Consider the following 26,251-nt stretch of genomic DNA (forward strand, 5'->3'; position numbering starts at 1 on the left):
TCGGGCATTTGCCTTGTTTGCATGAGGTGAACCAGAGTCCAATTCCTGGTACTCCTTATAGCCCCCAAAGCACCTCTAAGAGTGACTCCTCCAGCAAAACTTGAGCAGTCAATACAAATTCCTGACCTCATTATTTAATCTAAAGAGCTGTTAACATACATTTCCCCCACTCCAGGTTTTTGGGGCCACACCCAGCAGCACTCAGAAGTTACTCCTTCCAGGCTCAGAGGACCATATAGGATGCCAGGAGTCAGCTACGTGCAAAAGAAAGGCCCTACCCCCTGTGCTATCTCTCCAGCCCCATATTAACGCGCCTTTAAATAAGTGATTAAGCTTCTAAGGAGTTACTGCTAAATAAATAAGGATGCACACAAAAACAAAACTATCAGGAAGAATTACTAGAGCATTGTTAATAATACCGCGGTGTTTGCCTTGCAAGCAGCCAATCCAGGATCAAAGGTGGTTGGTTCGAATCCCGGTGTCCCATATGGTCCCCCATGCCTGCCAGGAGCTATTTCTGAGCAGACAGCCAGGAGTAACCCCTGAGCACTGCCAGGTGTGACCCAAAAACAAAAACAAAAACAAAACAAATAATAGCGACAAGCTAGGGTATTGGCTTTGCACACAGCCGATCGACAGTTGTTTGAATCTCGGCATCCCATATAGTCCCCTGTGCCTGCCAGGAGCAATTTCTGAGCACAAAGCCAGGAGTAACACCTGAGCAGTGCCAGGTGTGAATCCCCCACCCCAAAAGACACATCACTGGGCATCCAGTACATAACATATGGCATAGCCTTCAAACAGAATGCCATTAAAAAGTGTTACAAAAGAATATTTATTTAATTTGTTTTGGGGTCACCTTAGAGGCACTCAGGTTTCTTGACTCTGTGTTGTAGTGACGTCAAACACATCTTTGAACCATTTAGAATTTTGATTGTGCCCCATAGCACACTTTTATTTCTCAGGACCTGGGTGGTGGCTTTGTGCTGGAGTTCAGAGACAGCTACATGATCAAAGGACTCAACAACAATAACCCCCAGTGAGGCTAGTCAGGTGTCCTTGAAAGACTGATGACTATGTGCCTGTGGCACCCCCACAGACACAATTCAATTCCTGTGACAGTCTCAGGTCTAGAGGGATTTCACTGAGTTATCAGTGATGACAATTCAGCCAGCTTTTGCTTCTCATGTCAATATGGTACTATTACATTAGTGGAGCTATTCAATACTTGATTATCAAATGGGCTTTGTATTAGATCCTTTGCTCAATGCAGGCAAGTTAAGCATGCTTGATATAATGCTCTTGTTGTTGTTTTGTTTTGTTTTGTCATACCCAGCATTGCTCAGGGCTTATTCCTGGCTCTATGTTCAAGATTACTCCTAGCATTGCTGGGGATCATATGGGGTGCTGGGGATTGACTCTGGGTCAACAAGGCAAAAAAAAGGCCTTACCTGCTGTGCTATTGTTTTGGCCCCTACCATACATTTTTGATTAGTGGTATTTTCAGCTTACAATGGGGTTATGACTGCATTGCATAGAGTAGAGCTAAATACAGAGCAAAAAAAAGGGCCGGAGAGATAGCAGGGAGGTAAGGCGTTTGCCTTTCATGCAGAAGGACGGTGGTTCAAATCTTGGCATCCTATATGATTCCCTGTGCCTGCCAAGGGCAATTTCTGAGTGCAGAGCCAGGAGTAACCCCTGAGCGCTACTGGGTGTGACCCAAAAACAAAAAAACAAAAAAACAAAAAAAAAAAAGAAAAGAAAAAGGAATAAGGCCTGTGAGGATGTGCACTATGGAGGTAATGGGAATGGAGAGCAGAAGTGCTTCCTTGATTGTCTCCTTTTCTCCTATAAAATAATTTGCCTTTTATAGGTCATTTAAAAGATAGATAAAAAAAAAAAAAAAAAAAAAAAAAACAGGGCCAAAGGCTAGATAGTACATTGGGTAGGGTGTTTCTCTTCCATATGGATGACCAGGTACAATTCCCAGCACTCCATATGGTCCCCTGAGTCCTTCCAAGAGTGATCCCTGAGCAGTCAGGAAATAGTTCTGAACACAGCCAGGTGTGGTCCAAAAACCAAACAACAACAACAACAACAAAAATCCAAGGTGCTTGAGAAATAGAAGTGATCCCCAGATTTCCAGAATGAATCTATTTCCATGGAGGCCAGAGGAACCTTCAGCTGACGCTGCCCAGTCAGAGCTGGGAGACTCGTCTCCAGCATGGTCGTCCTATTCTTGCTGCGTCACCAGCCTCATCATCTTCAAAGCCATGTCTCCCTGGTCAGATGGAACCTAGAACCCAGAAACATCCAAGTCAGCTTTCTGGGCTATGGGATCACAGGGGGCACCCAGTACCCCACTCTCAGGAACTGTGCAACTGCCAGAGGGCACACCCTAACGGGGGTGTGTGTCCCAAAAACCAACAGGAAAGGCTTGAGCAAATGAATGAACCCAGGGGAAGAGAAGATGATCTCCTGGGGAAGGACTGGCATGAAGCAGGTATGAACGTAGGGTCAGGACATACAGGATACAGGGTGAATAGCCATGACACCAATGACACCCAGCTCTTCCATGCCTCAGCTGGGGCTCTTCTGTTTGGGACTCCACTTTGGTGGTGCACTGGGCCCTGTTCTTCTTCTCAAATCTTGTTTTGGGTCCTGTGCCTCTTGCCTCTTAGATTCTGCTGTACCAGAGCCCTGCCCCTTCATACCTTCCTGCTTGGATCCTGAGTCTCCAGGAACAGACATGACAGGCCCAATTTTCCTATCCAGCTGCCTTCTGGAAAGCTTCCCACTTTCAGCTCTATAATTAGCCCAACAATGCCCAGTCTCTTCTGAATTAGCACACAAACCCACCCAAAACCCGCATCCACTCTTTTTTTTTTTAGTCTTATCCTGGATTTCTGTTCCCAGAATGGTGTTTATTTTTTTTATTATTTTTTTTTTTGGGGGGGGGACACACTCGGTGATGCTCAGGGTTACTCCCGGCTATGCGCTCAGAAATCGCTCCTGGCTTGGGGGACCATATGGGACGCCAGGGGATCGAACTGTGGTTCGTCCTGGGTCAGCCAAGTGCAAGGCAAACACCCTACTGATGCACCACCGCTCTGGCCCCCAAAATAGTATTCCTGAGGCTAGTCTGGGGCTTTCACTCCTTGGCTTGCACCCCTAAAAGCCACCTACCACCACTACTTAAGGAATGATCTTCCAAGTAAGGTGCACAAACTCCCTTCCCAGCCTCCTCCTGCACTTCTGCTTTCCTGGCTTCTTCATCCTTCCTGCCTATCACTGGGGCCACCCACCCAGCCAGGGCTTTTTACCAGTTCCATTTCTTGCCCGCCCCCCAACCCAGCTTCCCTGTGCCCTGCCTAAAACTCTTGAAGAGACAATGACTGAGCACCTACAATGCCATCTGTCTGATTCTTGGAGCCAGACATAGCAAGTGACCCCGGGACACTTACTGCTTGGCCAGCACAAGAACAAGCAAAAGCAGATTTGGTTTCTCTGAGAGCAGCTTTCCTAGTTCTGGGAAATTCTTATAAGGAGACCCTATGCGAGACTATTAGACCAGATCAGAGGCACCCTAACTACCTGTTCCTCCCTACTTCTGTTCCTTCTGTGAATTCCCAAGGAATTCATCTTGACACAGCTGACATTTGGGCAATGCTTCTTTGGTTGGGGGAATGTCCTGGGCACAACAAGAGTCTGTCAGAATCCCTGTTGGCCCCTCTCCACTAGCAGCATCTTTTCCCCAAGCTTAAGAAGGTCTCCAGACATGCCAGAGTCCACTAAAAGGACAGTTTGGTTCCTGCACCAACTCTCTCCAAGCATCTTCTCAGTCATCTTAGACCAATTATTATGCCTACTGCATAGATGGAGCTGAGTAGCAAAGCTGGATGCTCTGTCACACACACACACACACACACACACACACACACACACACACACACACACACACACACACACACACACACTTTGCAAGTGCCCTGTGGAATGGGAGCGACCCGCCCCCCACCTCACAAGCTACACACACACACACACACACACACACACACACACACACACACACACACACACACACACACACACACACTTTGCAAGTGCCCTGTGGAATGGGAGCGACCCGCCCCCCAACTCACAAGCTCCAAGCCAGGAGTAGCTCCCACCATCCCCACCAAAGCACCACTGAATGTGGCCCCTAAGCCAAAATCAAAGCCAAGCAGCTACTTACCATGTGTCCTGCTCTGAGGATCCAATAGAATGCCAGATTTTTGTAGGACTTGACAAATGCAGATGTCTCTGGAGATTTGGGGTCACTGTACAGAGGCTTCCACCTCAGCTGATGAAATTTGGGCAGGTGTGGCCACTTGAGCTTCCGCAACCAGGCCTCCTGACCTGGGGAATGGGGAGGAAAGGGCCCAGAGCTGAGCTCTGGTGGAGCAGAGCAAACCACCAGGTCCCCCTGTACCTTGCTGTGCTCTGGCTCTCAGCCCCATGAAGTAGATTCAAGTAAGAAGGAAGATTTCAGAACACTAGTCCTAAACCACTATCTGCATAAAACTCAGCCCAATTCTATTCAAAAAACTAAACAAACAAAAATAAAGCTGGGCAGAAGAGACAGCATAATAGGTGAAGCACTTGCCTTGCATGCATCCAGCTGGGTTTCATCCCTAGCATATGATTCCCTGAGCCCCAACAAGAGTCATCCCTGAGCACAGAGCCAGAAATAAGTCCTGAGCACTGGTGGTAAAACAAACAAAATACCAAAAATATAAAATAGAGGGTCGGAGAGATAGCTTAGCGATAGGGCGTTTGCAGCCGATCCAGGTCAATGGTGGTTCGAATCCTGGCATCCCAAATGATCCCCCGTGCCTGCCAGGAGTGATTTCTGAGCAGAGAGCTTGGAGTAACTTCTGAGTGTCACTGGGTGTGACCCCAAAAACAAAACAAAACAAAACAAAAGCTGAAAATATAGCTCAAAGGGCAAAACACATATTTCACATGTTAGCGACTTGAATTTGATCACCAGCATACCACTACCAGGTATGGGCCCTAAAACAAACCCATAACAAAAAGTCACCTAAAGGGCCCAGAGAGATAGCACAGCGGCGTTTGCCTTGCAAGCAGCTGATCCAGGACCAAAGGTGGTTGGTTCGAATCCTGGTGTCCCATATGGTCCCCTGTGCCTGCCAGGAGCTATTTCTGAGCAGACAGCCAGGAGTAACCCCTGAGCATCGCCGGGTGTGGCCCAAAAACCAAAAAAAAAAAAAAAAAAAAAAAAAAAGTCACCTAAAAAACCCTGCACAGGGGCTGGAGAGATAGCATTGAGGTAGAGCATTTTCCTTGCATGCAGAAGGACGGTGGTTCGAATCCAAGCATCCCATATGGTCCCCCGAGCCTGCCAGGAGCGATTTCTGAGTGTAGAGCCAGGAGTAGCCCCTGGGCGCTACCGGGTGATCCAAAAAACAAAAAACAAAAACCTGCACAATGGCATTCGGCTGGTGCAGGCAGGCCACCTGGAGTCTGAACAGTGGGCAAAGCCATTCTGACCATGGACTCTGGTGTAAACACTGCAGGAAGGAGATGAGGAGCCCTGGACCGGGCTGAACCTACAGTTGAGGAAAGTACCACTGGAAGTACATTCTCCTTTACACCCCTGGCTTGCAAACCACCCCAATACACCCTGAGCTGTATATCAGGCTTTTTTTTTTTCTTTTTCTTTTTTTGGTTTTTGGGCCACGCTCAGTGACGCTCAGAGGTTATTCCTCACTATGCACTCAGAAATCGCTCCTGGCTTGGGCCAGAGAGATAGCATGGAGGTAGGGCATTTGCCTCGCATGCAGAAGGATGGTGGTTCAAATCCCAGCATTCCATATGGTCCTCTGAGTCTGCCAGGAGTGATTTCTAAGCGTAGAGCCAGGAGTAACCCCTGAGCACTGCCGGGTGTGATCCAAAAACTACCCCCCCCAAAAAAAAAAGAAAGAAAAAAAAGAAATTGTTCCTGGCTTGGGGGACCACATGGGACACCGGGGAATCGAACCACGGTCTGTCCTAGGGTTAGTATAAGCAAGGCAAATGCCCTACCACTTGCACCACCGCTCTGGTCCTCAGCAACAGGCTTTCTAAGACTTTTCCTCCAAACTACTATGCATGGCAGCAGCCAGCATGGCCAAGACAGTAGGGAAGAGACTCCACACCACAGAGTCCCACTGTTTGCAGTCAAGGGATTTAATTCAAAATCCACCATCGACTGGGACTGCACAAAGCAAAGTTCTCTCTTCCCAGACAGTGCCTTGTCCTGTGGTCAGGCAAATGGCTTATTCTGTAGTAGGTGCCAGTCCTTCCTTTTAAGCACACCCCTGATCTAAAAGCTGAGAAAGCCTTAGGTGGCTCTTCATAGCATCAAGTGAGAGGTGGAGTCTGGGAGGGAAGATGGCCTCCCTAGAAGCAAAACCATCACCCAGGCCAAAATGCCCCTGTCAGCTCATCCACACCCCAGTGCAGGCTCCTACCCATAGTGTCCACGATGAGGTCCAGCTGTCCATTATATACAGTCACATTGACCCCGGCTTCCAAGAGCTCATCCACAACGCTGATGGCAGGCTTCATGAAGTCTCCTTGCATGTTCTGGAAGACGGAGGTGGCTTGGCCTGCATCCAGGAAGGAGAAGCAGAAGCTTGTAGCACCAGGTACCATGGCACGATCCCTCCCAGGCACCGATCCAGCTGCCTCATCACAGGGCCCCACCAGCTCAGAAATCTATGCAGGAGAGCCAGAGTGATAGTACAAGCAGGGAGGGTATTTGCCTTGCATGCAGCTGACCTGGGTTCAATCCTGGATACCCCTTATGGTCCCCTGAGCCCACCAGGCATATTTCCTGAGTGCAGAGCTAGAAGTAATCCCTGAGCATTACTGGTATGACCCCAAAAGAAAAACAAACAAAAAAAGAGAAATCTGTGCAGGAAGTAGGCTATGGGAGAATTGTGCAGGGCATGAAGGTGGATGTGCGGGGGAGAGAGAAGGACCACTTGCTCTTGTCCTTTTGTTACTAGCAATGAGAAGTAAATGTCATTGGCAGGGCAATGCTGAGGGGACCCAGACCGCTTGCATGCAAGGCAGGGCTACACCTCCAACTTTATGGGGCAGCCACAACTAGCACTGTTTAGGGGATGAAATGCAGTCAGGGGTCAGCCATGAGCAAAGCAAGAACCTTTTGTGTTCACTCAACTATCTCTCTAGCCTCCAAATGCCTTTTCTTTCCTTTTGGATCTTAGGTTATACCTAGAGGTTCTCAGGGCTACTCCTGACTGTGTTCAGGGATCACACTCCTAGCAGGTTTGGGGGAATCACATATGGTGCCCGGGACTGAAACCCGGTCAGCCATGTGCAAGAAAAATACCCTACCGGCCCTACTGTCACTATGGCCAGATGTCATTTTTAAGGTAGAACTAAAACGACCAAGGAGTTTCAGAAACTATTCTTCCTGGCATCAAACTGTGCTTAGGGACCAATGTTAGCTTCCTCTTTCAAATGGAAACTGAAATACCAAGTTTCATTTACTTAAATTTCTTTTTGTTTTCAGTGTCATACCCAGCAGTACTTATCGCTTATTCCTGGCACTGCACTCAGGGATTAGTCCTGGAGGAGATGCTGGGGATGGAACCTTTGTAGACCATGCCCAAAGGCATCCTACCCACTGTATAACCCCTTCAGCCCCAATGGGGCCAACTCTTAAGTTTTATTGTTTTTGTTTTTGGGCCATACCCGGTGACATTCAGAGGTTACTCCTGGCTATGCGCTCAGAAATTGCTCCTGGCTTGGAGGACCATATAGGACACCAGAGGATTGAAACACAGTCCGTTCTAGGTTAGTTCGTGCAAGGCAAACATCCTACTGCTTGCACCACTGCTCTGGCCCCAATCCTTAAGTTTTAAACCAATGAGGCTTCCCTGGGCCAGTACTGATCCATGTCAGCAAGACAGGTGGTGAGGGTGGCATTGTAGTGATATCAGTCTTCCCCGATGCAGGAGCAGCAGCCTCCAGGTCACCTCTGGCAGTTCCGGTTCTAAGCCAGTCCTGTACAGGCAACATGCACTGTCCTCTCCTATACCACCCTGGCAGGGAAGGTTCCCAAGCAAACAACAGAGCTCAGAGAGGATAAGAGATATGCCAGGGGGCACAGTGTATTGGTGACAGCAAACTTGGACATGAACTCAGGCTTGGCTGACCTCAAAATACATGCAATCTGCACACTGGAGATCAAGAGACTGTTGGTGAAGGGCACTCACTGGTACCCACTGCACAGACTCCACGAAAGTCAAGGAGCCTCCAGATGAATTGTCTGCCAAAATGAAACCTCTTGCCAGTCCTCATAGACAGGAGCTAGGGCTCAAAAACATCATGAAATAAAGGTCTGGTGAGGTTTTACAGCTGAGCCCATGTCTCACCTGGGGGAGCCCCTGGCTTCCACCCCAGCACTGCTAAAAATGAAATAAAAATCAACGAAAAAGGGTATCCCAGGCCTGGCCTCTGCCCCCTCTTTCTTCTTGCTATCCTGGCTCCCCATCACAATCCCCAGCTCTTCAGTTCTGACACCTGTTTTTTGTTTTGTTTTGGTTTTTGGGTCACACCCAGTGGCACTCAGGGGTTACTCCTGGCTCTGCGCTCAGAAATTGCACCTGGCAGGCATGGAGGACTAAATGGGATGCCGGGATTCGAATCACTGTCCACTGTTTGTCCTGGATAGGCTGCACGCAAGGCAAACACCCTACTGCTGTTCTTTCTCTCCAGGCCTGACACCTTCTTTTAATTTCATCTAATTAAACTTCTCTCATCTCTAGAAACATAAAACAAGGCAGGGGAGAGGAAGACAGACGTCCAGTCTAGACTGAGGCCCCTCTGAGCATCTATGTCCTCGAGAGACAAGCTTCAAATGCTTGACCCCTGACCACTGACTTATGGAACCTCAGTTACATACACAATCCCCCTCAGTCTGAAAGATTTCCTCTCTGGGAATGTGTGGTTATATTGCTCAAGCTAATATATTAAGCATAAACTTTTTTGGGGGGGGGGATCACACACGGCAGCGCTCAGGGGTGACTCCTGGTTCTATGCTCAGAAATCGCTCCTGGCAGGCTCAGGGGACCATATTGAATGCCGGGATTCAAACCACCGGCCTTCTGCATGCAAGGCAAATGCCTTACTTTCATACTATCTCTCCGACCCCCCTAAGCATGAACTTAACTATGATTTCTACCTGTCCTGAACCCAAATGATCCCAATATTCCTCACTATGGCCTTCAGACAAGAAAGTAATAGGGGGGCCAGAGTGGTAGCACACAGGTAGGGCATTTGCCTTGTACACAGTTGATCCAGGACAAACACCAATTTGATCCCCAGCATCCCATATGGTCTCTGGAGCCAGGAGTGATTTCTTTCTTTCTTTTATCTCTCCCTTCCTTTCTTTCCTTCCGTCCTTCTCTCTCTCCCCCTCCCTCCTTTCCTTCCTTCTCTCTCCCTCCCTTTGTCCTTCCTTCCTTCCTTCCTTCCTTCCTTCCTTCCTTCCTTCCTTCCTTCCTTCCTTCCTTCCTTCCTTCCTTCCTTCCTTCCTTCCTTCCTTCCTTCCTTCCTTCCTTCCTTCCTTCCTTCCGCCCTCCCTCCCTCCCTCTCTCCCTCCCTCCCTCCCTCCCTCCCTCCACAACCGGTGGGATTACTCCTGGTTCTGCACTCAGAAATCGCTCCTGGCAGGCTCAGGGGACCAGTATGGGATGCCAGGATTCGAACCAGTCTGTCCTGGATATGCGTACAAAGCAAATGCCTTATTGCCATGCTATCTCTTCAGCCCCAGGAGTGATTTCTGAGTGCAGAGCTGGGAGTAACCCCTGAGCCCCTGAGTGCTGCCAGCTGTGGCCCTAAAAATCAAAACCACCTAACCAACAATCAAACATGAAAAAATATCCAAAAAGATCTGGGGCTGGGGAGATAACACAGCGGTAGGGCGTTTGCCTTGCATGCAGCCGGTCCAGGATGGACAGTGGACAGTGGCTCAAATCGTGGCATCCCATATGATCCCCCATGCCTGCCAGAAGCAATTTCTGAGCTCAGAGCGAGGAGTTACCTCTGAGAACTTCTGGGTGTAACCCCACAGAAAGTAATAGGAACTGATCCATATATAGTCTCAGGATGCTTGGGAATTTGACCAGGGAGTTGGACAAAATCTGTCCCAAAGGGCCTTTTAGAGTTCAGTTCTTTACTTTTTTTTTTTTTTTGCAGAGCAAGTTTTTGTTTTCCTTCAGGTTTTTGGATCACACATAGTGATGCTCAGGAGTTACTCATGGCTCTTTACTCAAGAATTACTCCAGTTTTGCTCAGGGAATCATATGGAATGCTTGGGACTAGACCTTGGTCAGCCATGTGTAAGGCAAGATCCTTGCTAAACGAAAATTGTCTGAATATTGCCACAAAACGAATTTTCCAACTCAATCCTGCACCAATCACTGCAAGGCTGCTCGGACCGCCTCTCTAACTCAGCCAATCCAAGCAGGCTTTTTATGCATGCAAATTAGACAATGTTCTGGACCCAAATCTACACTGTCAAAAGCCTGCTCAGATTGGCCAGAGTCAGAGAGGAAGTCTATTACAGCATAACCTTTGAACCTTTGCTTGTTGTGATTGGCTCACTGTGGTACATACAGTTGTAGCACAGGAACGTTCTGTCTGATACAGCGAATATAGGCCTAAACCTATGTTTTAACTGCAAATTAGGGGGTTGTCATATGCCCAGTCGTCTTATAAGCCGGAAAATAAGGTATATAAATTTACTTAGAGAGATGTGAGGGAAGAAAAAGCAATAAATACAAGAGGGAATATGGGATTATTTAGAGGGGGGAAAGCAGAAGAGAGAAAAAAAAGAAATGCATACTAAAAAGAATGGAAAGCTTCTAAAGTTCAATTCTACAGAATGTCTGCAAGTTACATTCTGACCAGCCCAGGAGCTGGCTCTTCAGTACAAAATACTGCTGTGGGCTGGAGCAATATTACATGAGTAGGGCATTTGTCTTGCATACAGCCAACCCAGGTTCCATCCCTGGCAGCCCATACAGTCCCCTGAGCACTGCCATCCAAAATTAAAACCAAACCAAAACACAACAACAACAACAGAAAGAACTTCCAGCTGATGCAAGAAGCGGGCCGGGCGGTGGCGCTGGAGGTAAGGTGCCTGCCTTACCTGCGCTAGCCTAGGAGACGGACCGCGGTTCGATCCCCCGGCGTCCCATATGGTCCCCCAAGCCAGGAGCGACTTCTGAGCGCATAGCCAGGAGTAACCCCTGAGCGTTACCGGGTGTGGCCCAAAAACCAAAAAAAAAAAAAAAAGAAGAAGCGTGAGCTCCTCCACATCCACACATATTCTCTTCAGATCACATCAAGTACCTCCCCAGGTGCAGTCTTCAGGGATAATCTTGAGCTTCTTCTTGATGGGGCCGTTCATGAGCTGGCTTAAGGCATCTCGGTGCAGATGTCTCAGGCGCCGCTGACTGAGATAAACTGAAATAAAATGGCATGTGGTGAGTAAAGGGCTGGAGAGAAGATCAAGAGGTTGAGGGAGTGTTTGGGGGTTGAAAAGAGAAAGCAGGGCCGGTGTGGTGGTGCAAGCGGTAGGGTGTTTGTCTTGCATGCGCTAACCTAGGACGGACCACAGTTCAATCCCCTGGCGTCCCATATGATCCCCTAAACCAGGAAAGCCAGGAGTGATTTCTGAGCGCATAGCCAAGAGTAACCCCTGAGAGTCACCGGGTGTGGCCCAAAAATCAAAAAGAAGGAAGGAAGTCACAAAAACATCCAAGTGGAGACACATGTTAGAAGTTATAGGCACTGTGCTGGTTGTTCTAAGGTCAACTGAAATAATAAAAGTTGAGAGGAGGAGCCCCCTACCGGCAAAATCCAGCCTTTAGATCCTCAAGGAAGTTAAAATCTCAAAAAGATGGAGCAAAACCAACTCTTAAGAGCGAAGACAGGGGGACCAAAGAAGTAGCACATCGGGGCATTTGCCTTACACAAGGCCAAACCAGAATGCAAGACAAATGCCCCTGAGCCTGCCAGAAGCAATTTCTGAGCACAGAGCCAGGAGTAACTCCTGAGCGCAGCTGGGTGTGGATCCCCCCTAAAAAAAGGCCCGGACAGGGGAGTCTGAGGGTAGAAATAAGTTTCCACACTTCAAAAACACTGTAAACAAAAATGTGGTGCGAAAGACTCCTACTGTCAATTCCAATGACTTAGAGGTGCTGCTGAGGGAAATCTAGACCAGTGGTCTAGAAATGCAAACCAGTGGCTGGAGGAGTAAAGGGCAGGGTTGGGCAGGGGGATGCTTCTAAAATCGGACTGTGGTGCTGAGAACACCACTTGGTAATCGGGTGACAAACCACCAAATTCTGTACTTCAAGCAGTGTCACTTTATTTGTTGTTGGTTGCTATTTTTTGTTTTTGTTTTTTGGGCCACACTGGTGACGCTCAGGGGTTATTCCTGGCTATGTGCTCAGAAATTGTTCTTGGCTTGGGGGACCATACGGGATGCCGGGGATTGAACCCATGTCTGTCCTGGGAAAGCCACGTGCAAGGCAAATGCCCTACCGCTGTGCTAGAGCGATTCCAGCCCCTGGTTGTTCTATTTTTTTTTTTTTTTTTTGGTTTTTGGGCCACACCCGGCGGTGCTCAGGGGTTACTCCTGGCTGTCTGCTCAGAAATAGCTCCTGGCAGGCACGGGGGACCATATGGGACACCGGGATTCGAACCAACCACCTTTGGTCCTGGATCGGCTGCTTGCAAGGCAAACGCTGCTGTGCTATCTCTCCAGGCCCTGGTTGTTATATTTTTAGGTGTTTGGGCCATACCTGGCAGTGTTCAGAACTTACTCCTATCTCTGTGTTCAGGGGTCATTCCTGGAGGAACTCAAAAGTCTATGTGGGGTCCGTATGATGGGTCCGTTTAGGGAATATGAATTATAAAAATGGGGTTTCCTCTAGCAGTGCCTGAGCTGGGCCCCAATGGTTTCAGGTCCTACTCACCGAGATGGCTCTGGGTGAACTCCAGGCTTGACTTCATGGTAGACGAAGGTGTATCTTTGGTTAAGATGTTATAGAAGTTCACCCCATCTGTGTTCTGAAATGCAAGAGGAGGCCAGTGGGTAGCTTGTTCCATTTCTCCCTTATTGGGATTGCATGAGAGAATGGTACCTGTCCTGTCTTTTTTTTGGGAGGGTGGAGAAGAAAGGGGAGTTGGGCCACACCCAGCAGTGTTTAGGGGTTACTCCCAAAGGATCATACAAGATGCTGGGGACTGAACCCGGTTTGACTGTATGAAAGGCAAATGTCCTACTGCTGTGATAGTTATTGCTCCAGCCTATCCTGGATTATCTTATCTGGTAGGAAGATACTTGAACTGTGCCACTGTGCACAGATCAGAAAGGGAGAGGCTCAAGAGACTCCAGAGCCAGCCCAGTACCCTGGGGTTGGTGAATGGATCATGAGAGCTCAGATGCTTCAGGAGAAATCTAGGGGGCCTGGTATCATTTCCAGGAATATGGAAACTGTACATTCAGTCCTCAGCTAGGTCCTCTTAGTCTGGCTGCTGCATGTCCTCCATGGACTCATCTGCAAGGCAGATGGTGTCTGACAAAATACAAGCCTGGGAGAGAGTTTGCTGACTCATATTAGCCCTCACACCCACCAGAGCTATCATTTCCAGACTTGTGGGAAAGTGCCAGAGACCTGGCTCCTGACAGCACCAATCAGAGGCCTGTCACCCACAGAACTAAAGAGCTATGGGGGCTGCCCAGCATGGGCCTTTTTACCTGCTCAATGACCATCTCTGCCTGCCCCCACAGTTCCGTGGCCTTCTCAAAGTGCCCCTGGTTCACGGCATCCAGAACCTTCTCTGCTGCCTTGGACACCTCTGCCAGCCCTTGATCATCCAGAAGAGACTGAAATGCAGATGGAGAATAAGATGACTGCTTGGCCTTAGAGCCACACGACTGGGACGACAAATGGGGCTTCTCCCTGTAAGCTACCCGCTCTCCCACTGAGGGCACCAGCAGTATGGTGATGCCTTTAAGGAGAGGACACCCAGGTTCTGCCATCTCTCATGCATGTCTGAAAATAGCTATGATGAAAACCTGGATGACTTTATTCATTTTGGTTTGACGGTATCTGCCAATGTTCATGGATTGTACCCAGGTCAGCCACATGCAAGGCAAGCACCTAACTTACTGCTCTTTTTTTTTGGGGGGGGGGGGGGAGAGGGGTGGTAGGAATCACATCCCATGATGCTCAGGAGTTACTCCTGGCTCTGAATTCAGAAGTCGTTCCTGTCAGGCTCGGAGGACCCTATGGGATGCCGGGTTTCGAACCGGGGTCCATCCTGTGTTGGCCGTGTGCAAGACAAATGCTTTACTGCTGTGCTATCACTCCGGCCCCTCAGGGGTTACTCTTGGCTCCGCACTCAAGGATCATTCCTAGTGGGTGCTCAGGGGATTATAATGTGATACCAGGGAATCAACCAGGTTGGTCACATGCACATGCAAGCACCTTTTTTTTTTTTTGGTTTTTGGGACACACCCGGTGATGCTCAGGGGTTACTCCTGGCTATGCGCTCAGAAGTCGCTCCCAGCTTGGGGGACCATATGGGACACCGGGGGATTGAACCACGGTCCATCGAGGCTTAGCACAGGCAAGGCAGGGCACCTTACCTCTAGCGCCACCGCCCGGCCCCCAATGCAAGCACCTGCCTGCTATGCTATCACTTTGGCTCATTAACCCATTGGTCTGACTCTTCCACCCTTATAATTTTGTATTTCTTGCACCCAGAGAAATGGGCAACCCCCTTGAGGCCAACTGTTGCTTAAGGTCTCTGCTATGAGGTGGCCTAAGAGTCCCTGAGGAGAAGGCTGACCACATGGGCAAGGTCAAATGACTCTGTCCTTCCTGGGGCTAGATGACGCCAGCAGGGCTGTTCAGGGAGGTCCTGTCCACTTACCATGCTGTAGAGATAAGGACCCCAGGAGAGGACTGAATCTAAAGAAAATCAGAGACACAAGATAAGATCCTTAAAACTCTGTCCTTGCCAAGGAAAACAAAACTAAAATTTTTTGGGGGGGTCACACCCAGCAGCACTCAGGGGTTACTCCTGGCTCTATGCTCAGAAATTGCTCCTGAAAAGCTCAGAGGACTATACGGGATGACAGGATTCGAACCAGCATCCTTCTGCAAGCAAGGCAAACTCCCTACCTACCTCTATGCTATCTCTCCGGTCCCCCAAACTAATTTTTTTTGGTTTTCGGGTCACACCCGCAGCACTCAGGGGTTACTCCTGACTCTACACTCAGAAATTGCTCCTGGCAAGCTCAGGGGACCATATGGGATGCTGGGATTTGAATCACCGTCCTTCTGCATCTAAGGCAAATGCCCTACCGCTGTGCTATCTCTCTGGCCCCCCAAACTAATTTTTGTTGTTTGTTTGGGGTTTTTATTGGGTCATACCCGGCAGCGCTCTGGGTTTCCTTCTGGCTCCACGCTCAGAAATAGCTCCTGGCAGGCTTGGGGGACCATAATGGGATGCCGGGATTCGAACCGCCGTCCTTCTGCATGCAAGGCAAATGCCTTACCTCCGTTCTATCTCTCTGGCCCCCAAACTAAATTTTGTTTGTTTGTTTGTTTTTGGGTCACACCCGGCTGTGCTCAGGGGTTACACCTGGCTATCTGCTCAGAAATAGCTCCTGGCAGGCACGGGGGACCATATGGGATGCCGGGATTTGAACAAACCACCTTAGGTCCTGGGTCAGCTGCTTGCAAGGCAAATGCCGCTGTGCTATCTCTCCAGCTCCCCAAACTAAATTTTTAAAAGAAGGTGAAATGTAGGGAGTTTGGGACCTGGAGGACCCAGGTAGAACATGTAGGTGTCTCGGTGGCTGGGTGGTGCAGAATGGGCACGGGATCGCCTATCTGAGCCAACTCATGACTCTTGGCATGCTAATGCCCTGAGTGAATTATAGTTAGTTGCCAGCAGGCCTCTTAACTGCAGGAACATAGGCTTTCTGCACCTAAAATTATTCCCCCCGCCATCACACTTCCTGCTTTGCAACCCTGGCTCGCACCTCCAGTTTTGGGGACAACAGCTTCTGTGAGGAGCTAATTAAGAAAGACCTAATGATTTTGCAATTCTAGTGTCTGTGTCTACACAGCCAATTGACTGCTACCCTACAAACAGACTGAGAATTTTGTAGGGGCCTGAAGCCAGGGAGGAGGTGTGGGAGATAATTAAGAAAGGCTCACCTCCAAGAGGAGACTTGTGCATGGTCGATAGTCACTAGTAGCATGACACTTAGGAACGTCAATGCCATTGAAAACTATGCCAAGGACCATAATTCTCAAGTGCATTTAGTACATCACTCACGGCTTAAAAGCTTTTAATGGGTCCCTAAGGTCAACAACCTCAAAGTAGGTTTCAAATAATCTCAACTCTTTTGTATTTTGATATAGTATTATACAAACAGAAACGAGTCTTTGGTTAAAAATATTTGGTGGTGGGATGGGAAGAGATAACTGGAGGAACTGGAGTACATGCTTTACAAGTGAGAGGTCAGAGTTGGACCCCCAGCAATACATGGTTCTCTGGGCACTGAGCAGACCACTGGATCTGGCCTCCAAAATGAAAAACAAACCAAACAAAACTTAAAATCTTAAGAGTTATGATGGGGGCCGGGCGGTGGCGCTAAAGGTTAAGGTGCTGCCTTGCCTGCGCTAGCCTTGGACGGACTGCGGTTCGATCCCCCGGTGTCCCATATGGTCCCCCAAGCCAGGAGCAACTTCTGAGCATATAGCCAGGAGTAACCCCTGAGCGTTACTGGGTGTGGCCCAAAAACCAAAAAAAAAAAAAAGAGTTATGCTAAAGATAGCACATATAATTATGGCAGGACTTTGTGGAGCTCTACATACCTGTGAAACTAAAGAAACTAAAGAAGATGAGAAGAAAGAGCTTGGCACGTTTTTGAAATTTATTTGAAGGGCCCTTATATTTTAGGGCTTTGGTTTATTGCAGCAACAACAACACACACATTATCCAAGGTGGTGATAGCCTTTGTGTAATTGCCTCATTGGACTGGTATTTTATTTCAGAGCACTCGTTCAGAACTGCAGGCGATTGCCTAGCCCTCTAAAACCAAGCCAACCTTCACCGCCAGTAGTCTAGACATGAAAGTTGGTGTGTTGAGTACATGGCTATTCTTAATGGCAGTCATCTGTCACTCTTGAGTGCATCTCCTATTTGATGGAGACCAAGGACTGATAGAACTTTTCAGTAAGGGATAAAAATAGATATTGCTGTCCTGACAGGCCAGCTGGTCTGTTGTAGCTATGCAACCAACCCCAACTCTGTGGCAGCACTACCCAAACAACCCCAGCCACACCACAAGTGAAGGGGCGTGACTGTGTCCCAATAAAAACTTGCTCCTCAAAGCAGGGTAGACGAGATGTGTCTGTAGATCAGAGCTGGCTGACCTTGATAGAGCTGATATGCCTAATAACAGGACTTCCTGCTGTGATGGCAACATATGTAAGTTGTCTGAAACAGCCAATAGTTATATGCTGCTGCTGAGCATATGAAATATAAAGTCAAAAGAGGGGAAAAAAACCGACAAAGAAGGGGTCAAAATGATAGCACAGGGGGTAGGGCATTTGGCCTTGCACATGACCAGCCCAGGTTTAATCTCCAGCATCCATATGGTCCTCCAAGCTTTCCAGAACTAATTTCTTTTTTTGGGGGGTGGGGGTGGCCTAGGTTATTCCTGGCTCAGAAATTGATCCTGGCTTGAGGGATCATATGAAACACTGGGGGAATTGAACTTTGGTCTGCCTTGCTGCTTGTGCCACTGCTCCGGCCCCTCCAGGAGTAATTTCTGAGTGCAGAGTAAGGCATGACCTCTGATTGCTACCAGGTGTGGCCCCAAAACAAAACAAAACAAACAAACAAACAAAAGACAGAGAGAGCTGTACTGTTACTTAGTTAAAATTTTATTCATGGGGCCGGGCGGTGGCGCTAAAGGTAAGGTGCCTGCCTTGCCTGCGCTAGCCTTGGACGGACCGCGGTTCGATCCCCCGGTGTCCCATATGGTCCCCCAAGCCAGGAGCAACTTCTGAGCGCATAGCCAGGAGTAACTCCTGAGCATTACTGGGTGTGGCCCAAAAACCAAAAAAAAAAAAAAATTTTTATTCATGTGGTTCTGGCTATGACTGGATAATGCAGGTGTCCTTTGGAGGACATAAGATTGTGCCTGTCTGTTTTTACTAATGTCTGTCACCTAGTAAGCAATGAACAATGTTCCAGAATTGGGCTGGAAAGATAGTACAGTGGTTAAGGTGTTTGCCTTGGAGCAGCAGACCTGAGTTCAATTCCCAGCCATATGGTCCCCCAAGTACCACCAGGAGTAAGTTCGATGCACAGAGTCAGGAATAACTCCAGAGTAGCTGGGTGTAGACCCCAAACCAAAACTAAATAAACACAATTTAGAGAAAGAAAAAATGTCTGACTTAGAGGTAACTGGGTAAGAGGACAGGAGAGAAACAGGGACATTGGTTGTGGGAAAAAATGAACAAGTGAAGGGATGAATGTTGGAACATTGCATAACTAAAACTCAACCATGAACAACCTTTTAACTGTGTATCCCACAGTGATTCAATTAAAAAATTTACTAATTGGGGCCGGAGAGATAGAACAGCAGTAGGGTATTTGCCTTGCATGCAGAAGGATGGTGGCTTGAATCCAGGGGTCCCATTATGGTCCCCCAAGCCAGGAGCGATTTCTGAGAGCATAGCCAGGAGTAACCCCTGAGTGTCACAGGGTGTGGCCCAAAAACAAAACAAAATTTACTAATTAAGAGCAGGAGAGATAGCATGGAGGTAGGACATTTGCCTTGCATGCAGAAGGATGGTGGTTTGAATCCTGGCATCCCATATGGTTTCCTGAGCCTGCCAGGAGCGATTTCTGAGAGCCAGGAGAGTAACCTCAAGCGCCGCTGAGTTTGACCCAAAACCAAAAGAAAAAAAAAGAATTTACTAATTAAAAAAATGGTCTAGGACTTTCTCTCTCTCTCTCTGGTTTTTGGGCCACACCCTGCGTCGCTCAGGGTTTACTCCTGGCTCTGCTCAGAAATCGCTCCTGGCAGGCACAGGGGACCATATGGGATGCCAAGATTCGAAACCAACACTGGTCCTGGGTTAGCTGCTTGCAAGGTAAACGCCCTACTGCTGTGCTATCTCTCCTGCCCCTGGGATTGGTTTTTGGGCCACACTCAGCAGTGTACAGGTTTTATTCCTGGCTCTCCACTCAGGAATCACTCCTGGGGGTTCAGGAGACCATATGGGATGCCAGGGGGATCAATCCTGGGTGGCCACGTGCATAAATAATAACATTATTATTTAATTTTTAAAAATTGGTGGGGGGTGTTTTAGGCCATATTTGGCTGTGTTCATGGTTTACTCCTAGTTCTGTGCTCAAGGACCACTCATAACAGTGCTCCAGGGACCATATGGGGTGCCTCGATTAAACCCAAGTCTGTGCATGCAAAGCAAAAGCCTTACCCCTGTGCTGTCTTGTGGGCTCTTTAGAAACAATTTTTGCCCCATAAGGGTAAAGTTTGGAGGCATTTTTTTTCTCCTAGGTACATTCAGCAGTGCTCGGGGATCAATGATTGGAGATCATATGCAATGCATCTATTGGCTGCCTGGAGGGCAAATACCTTAATCCTTGCACTATTGCTTTTTGTTTTTTAGGTCACACCCAGTAGTGTTCAGGGCTTATTCTTGGAAGGCTGAGGGGACCATAAGGGATACCAGGGATCAAACCGGCGTCATCAAACCTGTGTTGGCCATATGCAAGGCAAATGCCCTACCTGTGGTACTATCTCTCTGGCTCCAGTGAAGAGAATTTTGATGGTACACCAATCAAGCAAACATCAATATGACAGAGATAGGACTAAATGCCTTCCAATGCCCAAAACAGCTCCTCACAGCCAGAAATTAAATGGCATAAGTGTCAGTAGTGCTGAGATTCAGAAATTGGGGTTAGAATTCACTCCACCCCCAAGATGAAATAGCTTCAGGGTCTGAAGGCACACCTCTCTATCTGGGCAAAAACAGTTTTTCTGAGTATTCCCAATGAAGAGGCATGCTCACGTTTTGAAACTGTGAAGTTAGACTGCAGAATCTGATGGGAATCTCATCATTAAAATGATCAACCAATGAGAACTTGTCCTCTTGTCCCTATCAGCATCCTAAGGTGTCTGCCAGTCTCAGGACAGTGAAAGAAACAAGAAACAAAGGGAACTAAGGTATTTTCTCAAATTTCTATTGTGAGATTCACATAAGAGAACCTGGTTCAAGACAGACAGCTATGATAACCCACAGTAGGTGCTTATACAAGCTCTCATCCTAAGACTGTGCTGACTTCTTCAGGGGCCCAATTCTGCTGCTTGTTTGGTTCTCTAAACTGTATACAAAGCCCAGAGCCCGAGGAGGACAAGATAGGGAATAGGAAATGCTGACACTTACCCATAGGTGAAATCCAGGAGTCACCCAAAGCAACCCCAGCAAAGTTGCACCGGATGGTCCCCTCCTGAACTGCCTGAAAGAGCAAAGACACATCCCATTGAGAGGTGTGTGATTCCTCAATCCTTCTCCAGGAGAGAGCCCCACTTTTATACACTCCTTCCCTGAGCACAAAACTCCTGTCTGTCCTTCTAAGATTCCCAGGGCATATGTGTGGCTTTAGATATTCATTAGAGGATATAAATGACTTCCCTGCCACCCTTTTTTGCAAAATGAGGAGGAACTATGTGAGTTTCTCTCTACTCTTCTCATAAGGGAGATTGCAGGAAGTGAGGAGGAGGAAGCACCTAAAACTTCTTTTATTTTTTTTTTTGGTTTTTCATGCCACACCCGTTTGATGCTCAGGGGTTACTCCTGGCTAAGCGCTCAGAAATTGCCCCTGGCTTGGGGGGACCATAAAGGAGCCGAGGGATCAAACCGTGGTTGCAATCTTTCCTTGGCTAGTGCTTGCAAGGCAGACACCTTACCTCTAGCGCCACCTCGACGGCCCCCTAAAACCCTCTCCTTCCCTCTCCCTCTCCCTCCCTCTCCCTCTCTCTCCCTCTCTCTCCCTCTCTCTCTCTCTCTCTCTCCCTCCCTCCCTCCCTCTCTCTCTCTCTCTCTCTCTCTCTCTCTCTCTCTCTCTCTCTCTCTCTCTCTCTCTCTCTCTCTCTATCTCTCTCTCTTTCTCTCTCTCTCTCTCTCCCCCCCCTCTCTCTATCAAGGTCCTAAGGTCAATCCAGCAGCAAACACTCAAGTCACAGGATGGGGTAGTAGCTTAAGACTAGCTTGTTTCTTTCTACTGCTTTTATTCATTTGAAGAGCAAATACTAATTTGCTCTTGAAGCCCATGTTTCCCTTGAACAGGTAGCTCACTTGCTTGTCTCTGATGGTTTATTTCTACTTTGGAGAAGCCTTTGTTTTCTTTTAAACACATTTTCTTTCTTTTTTTTTTTTTTTTTTTTGGTTTTTGGGCCACACCCTGTGACGCTCAGGGGTTACTCCTGGCTATGCGCTCAGAAGTTGCTCCTGGCTTCTTGGGGGAACATATGGGACGCCGGGGGATCGAACCGCGGTCCGTCCTAGGCTAGCGCAGGCAAGGCAGGCACCTTACCTCCAGCGCCACCGCCCGGCCCCACACATTTTCTTTCTTTCTTTCTTTCCTCTCACATCTTTCTAAGCAAATTTTGCTCAGTAAAAACTACCTTACTTCATTTGGAAAATAAAAGGTAACATAGGGGCTGGAGAGATCATACAGTGGGTAGGGTACTTACCTTACACACAGCTGGCATGAATTTGCTCCCTGAACACACATGGTTCTCGAGTCCTATCAAGAGTAATCCCTGAGCACAGAACCAGGAGTATGCTCTGAGAAGTACTAGGGGTGGCCCCAAACCAGAAAAATACTAAAAGTAATGTCTCTGGGGCCAGAGAGATAGCATGGTGGTAGGGCACTTGCCTTGCAAGCAGAAGGACAGTGGTTCGAATCCTGACATCCCATATGGTCCCCCGAGCCCACCAGGAGCAATTTCTGAATGTAGAGCCAGGAGTAACCCCTAAGGGCTGCCAGTTGTGACCCAAAACCAAAAAAAAAAAAAAAAAAAAAAAAAAGGTAATGTCTTTGTCCTGTAGCAAAAAATCAGAAATAATCTCAGTATTTATTAGCAGGATGGGTTAAATTAGGATTATTTACACATGAGTACATGAGGACAAATTGAAAAAGAAAAAGAAAGCACTTTATGTTAGCTTCTATTTTTGATTTTGGTCCTCTGTTGGTGGTGCTCAAGGAACCATGAGATGCCTGGGGATCAAACCAGAGGATTTTGTGTGCCAAGAATATATTCCAGTCTAAAGAGAGACATATCAAATAATGTGTATCTTATAATAAAAATGGAGGAAAGTTTATAAAAAATTAGCTCTTGACAGGCATGAGCTACCTCCAGAAAGACAAAGAAGTAAAAGAAGCTGCCTATTGTGCTACCAAGAATTTCACCCACTGACCTATTGGTAGGCTAACATCACAATGCTTTCTCTAGCTTGCTTGGAATCGGGGTGACAACCTTCACTGTCCTTTTAAAAACCCTTTTTTGCGCTTATTACAGACTTACTCTTTCTGTGAATGAACAAGTTCATATTCAAAGCACATGTAATATCAAATGAGCACAAAAAGGTAACTGGAAACAGTTTCTATCTGAAACCCAAATGTCATCTTGCCTGTTACCTTATGAAGTTCCAAGCCAATGCCGGCAGCCATTTTTCCTCCATAAGACTCTGAGAAAATGTAGAATGGAATATTCTAGCAAGAAAAGGAATATACAAATAGTTAAATCACACAGAAGCCCATCTTTTTTAGTTTTTCTTGGTGTCAGGGTTCAAACCCAAGACCTCATATACAAAGTATGTACTGTACCACTAAGCTACATGTAAGACCCCTGAATGCCTTTCAATTCATAAAGATTAATGTTTTGTTTGGAAGCCATGTTCAATAGTGCTCAGGTTTTATTCCTGGATCTATGTTCAGAGACTATTCCTGGAGTGCTGGGAGTAAGGGTGAGGAGATCATATGTGGCAATAAAGATTGAGCTGGGGGGCCTGTTGCATGCAAGGTAATCTACCCTCTGAATTATCTCTCCGATTCCCATTAAAATTAATTTTAAATTTCTCTTGCATGTAATAGATAAAACGGGCCGGGAAGGTGGCGCTAGAGGTAAGGTGTCTGCCTTGCAAGCGCTAGCCAAGGATCAAGACCGCGGTTCGATTCCCTGGCGTCCCATATGGTCCCCCAAGCCAGGGGCGATTTCTGAGCGCATAGCCAGGAGTAACCCCTGAGCGTCAAATGGGTGTGGCCCCCCAAAAAAAAACAAAAAAAAAAAAACAAAAAAAAAAACAAAAACAAGTAATAGATAAAACAAATCTGTTTATTTCTCTGTCTGACCATATCTCATATCTAATTCCCAAATTTTAACTAATTCTAATCTAAAATTCTAATTAAAATTCTAACTCCGTGTCAATTTTGCAAATTAAAGTTATCTTTATGTGTTGGAGAGATAGTTCAAGGGTAGAACTCTTGCCTTGCATACAGCCAACATGGGCTAAATCCCTGGCATTCCGTTTTTTTTTTTTATTTTTTTTTGGGGGGGGGTCACACCCGTTTGATGCTCAAGGGTTACTCCTGACTAAGCGCTCAGAAATTGCCCCTGGCTTGGGGGGACCATATGGGACGCTGGGGGATCGAACCGCGGTCCTTCCTTGGCTAGTGCTTGCAAGGCAGACTCCTTATCTCTAGTGCCACCTCACCGGCCCCAATCCCTGGCATGCCATATAGTTCCCTGAACCTCAACAGGAGTAATTCCTGAGTTTAGATCCAGGAGTTACCCCTGAGCACCACTGGGTAAGGCTCAAAAAAACAAAAACAAACAAAAACAAAACTGTGTGTGTGTGTGTGTGTGTGTGTGTGCACACATGTGTAAGCTTGCCCAACACATGGCCAATCTAGGTTCAATAACCAGCATCCACATGGTCCTCTAAACACCGCCAAGAGTGATCCCTAAGCAAAGCCAAGAGAAAGCCCTGAGCATAGACTGGTGTGGCCCAAAAACTAAGTTCACCCCCTGCAAAAAAAATAGGGGCCGGTGAGGTGGTGCTAGAGGTAAGGTGTCTGCCTTGCAAGTGCTAGCCAAGGAAGGACCGAGGTTCGATCCCCCGGCGTCCCATATGGTCCCCCCAAGCCAGGGGCAATTTCTGAGTGCTTAGCCAGGAGTAACCCCTGAACATCAAATGGGTGTGGCCTCCCCCCAAAAAAACCAAAAAACAAACAAACAAAAAGCTTCAGATATAAAACAAAAGCCCATGACTTTAAGGCTCTTTCTGTATCTCTCTGCATTTAGCCAGCTTTGAATTCCCAGGAGACTCAGAGGAGCATGAAAAATGCTGCTACTACCAGCCCTCCACTTAGCTCTCTACTCACCTGGAAATCCTTGTGGCAACTAAAGAAGCTCTTCAGGAGAACCAGCATGTCCGATGCCACCATGGCAAGGTCTTTGGCATAAGCATTACTTTTGTTCACGTAACTGAACCCCGTGCCCACTGGGTTGTCCACAAACAGGAGACTGGCAGATTGGAGCTAAAATATGACAAGGGAAGCGAGAAGCAGTCATCAGTTACCCTTTGATCATCTCATACTTGCTCAGCAAACCCCACAGAGGTGAAGATATTAGTGAGTTATGACCTTTGGCTAAAAAAGATTAACAGCAGCAGCAACAACAACAGAACAGGAACAAGGAGCACTAGGCAAAGAAGATAAGAGGCAGAAAAATGAGCACAGACAGGGGGATCCAAGATGCTAAACTTGCACATTTCACTCGACAGGAACATGTGGCAGTACAGGGAAAAGCACATGGCATCTGTCTGAGTCTCATATGTAAGCGTCACACATCTGTTCATTCCAAGATGAGCCCAATTTCCACCCGACCTGACTTTCTGTGCACTACAAGAAAACTTTATTCTAATCCCTTTCCAAAGAAGCTTAATATTACACTGTTTTCTATCTAGAAGGCTCTTGAATGATGACTGACCATTCATGTCCTTTGCTGATCAGGAAACTAAAGCATAGAAAGGACCCAGGACTCATCCAAGACCACACAGGATGACAGAGACCAGCAACACCAGAATAAGACCTGGTCAATACTTCACTGGGGTTCTTGGCCTTCTGTCCTGGCAGGCTGGGGACAAGTCAGCTGCTACTCAAGAATGAACCTCTGGAATATTCTGGATAAACATTCAGCATGTGCAGAGACCCTGAGGACAGAGTAAGTAAAAGTCCTGGACTATGTAAAAAATGAGAGAATAGGGCCGGGCGGTGGCGCTGGAGGTAAGGTGCCTGCCTTGCCTGCGCTAGTCTAGGACGGACCGCGGTTCGATCCCCCGGCGTCCCATATGGTCCCCCAAGAAGCCAGGAGCAACTTCTGAGCGCATAGCCAGGAGTAACCCCTGAGCGTCACAGGGTGTGGCCCAAAAACCAAAAAAAAAAAAAAAAAGAGAGAGAGAATAAAAGGGCTCAGAGAGATGGGGCCAGAGCAGTGGCTCAAGCGGTAGGGTGTCTAGGGTGTCTGCCTTCCAAGCGCTAGCCTAGGACAGACTGCGGTTAGATCCCCCAGTGTCTTATATGATTCCTCAAGCCACGAGCGATTACTGAGCACATAGCAAGAAGAAACTCCTGAACATCACCGGGTGTGTCTCAAAAAGGAAAACACACACACACACACACACACACACACACACACACAAAAGGGCTCAGAGAGGTGTGAAGGAAGATGTGATCCTGTATTGTGGCCACTACCACCACCAGTCCTGGTCACTTTGTTGTGGGAACCATCTCATGTTGCTTTCTAGGTACCATGTAGTGCTGGGGATTGAACTCAGAGCCTCATACAGACCAGGCATGTGTGGTACTATTTGAGCCACATCCCCAGCTCCCCTTCATTGAGCCTTTTCTTTCTTTGGAGAGAGGGGGAATATACTTGGGTCACACCTGGTAGTACCTAGCAAGGTGCTTTGCCTTGCACGCAGCTGATTGGGATCAACCCAGGTCCAATTCCTGGCATCCCATATGGTCCCCC

The 26,251-nt window shown here is 47.7% G+C and overlaps 1 protein-coding gene across 1 annotated transcript in view; it reads right to left on the reverse strand.

The window, feature by feature from the left end:
* Positions 1 to 2,096: 2,096 nt before the first annotated feature.
* The window catches only part of SCPEP1 (serine carboxypeptidase 1), a 39,105-nt gene continuing 14,950 nt past the window's right edge, over positions 2,097 to 26,251 (reverse strand). Inside the window, exons 4-13 of the mRNA XM_049772039.1 lie at positions 24,601 to 24,756; positions 22,855 to 22,929; positions 20,598 to 20,670; positions 15,031 to 15,068; positions 13,850 to 13,978; positions 13,065 to 13,158; positions 11,434 to 11,547; positions 6,516 to 6,653; positions 4,235 to 4,398; positions 2,097 to 2,296 (exon numbers count right to left, since the gene is read on the reverse strand). Coding sequence (XP_049627996.1) covers positions 2,234 to 2,296; positions 4,235 to 4,398; positions 6,516 to 6,653; positions 11,434 to 11,547; positions 13,065 to 13,158; positions 13,850 to 13,978; positions 15,031 to 15,068; positions 20,598 to 20,670; positions 22,855 to 22,929; positions 24,601 to 24,756 — 1,044 coding nt within the window. The 3' untranslated portion in view covers positions 2,097 to 2,233. The remainder of the gene's footprint in view (positions 2,297 to 4,234; positions 4,399 to 6,515; positions 6,654 to 11,433; positions 11,548 to 13,064; positions 13,159 to 13,849; positions 13,979 to 15,030; positions 15,069 to 20,597; positions 20,671 to 22,854; positions 22,930 to 24,600; positions 24,757 to 26,251) is intronic.

This window comes from Suncus etruscus, chromosome 1 (genome assembly GCF_024139225.1).
Source record: "Suncus etruscus isolate mSunEtr1 chromosome 1, mSunEtr1.pri.cur, whole genome shotgun sequence".
In the NCBI taxonomy this organism is placed as follows: Eukaryota; Metazoa; Chordata; class Mammalia; order Eulipotyphla; family Soricidae; genus Suncus; species Suncus etruscus.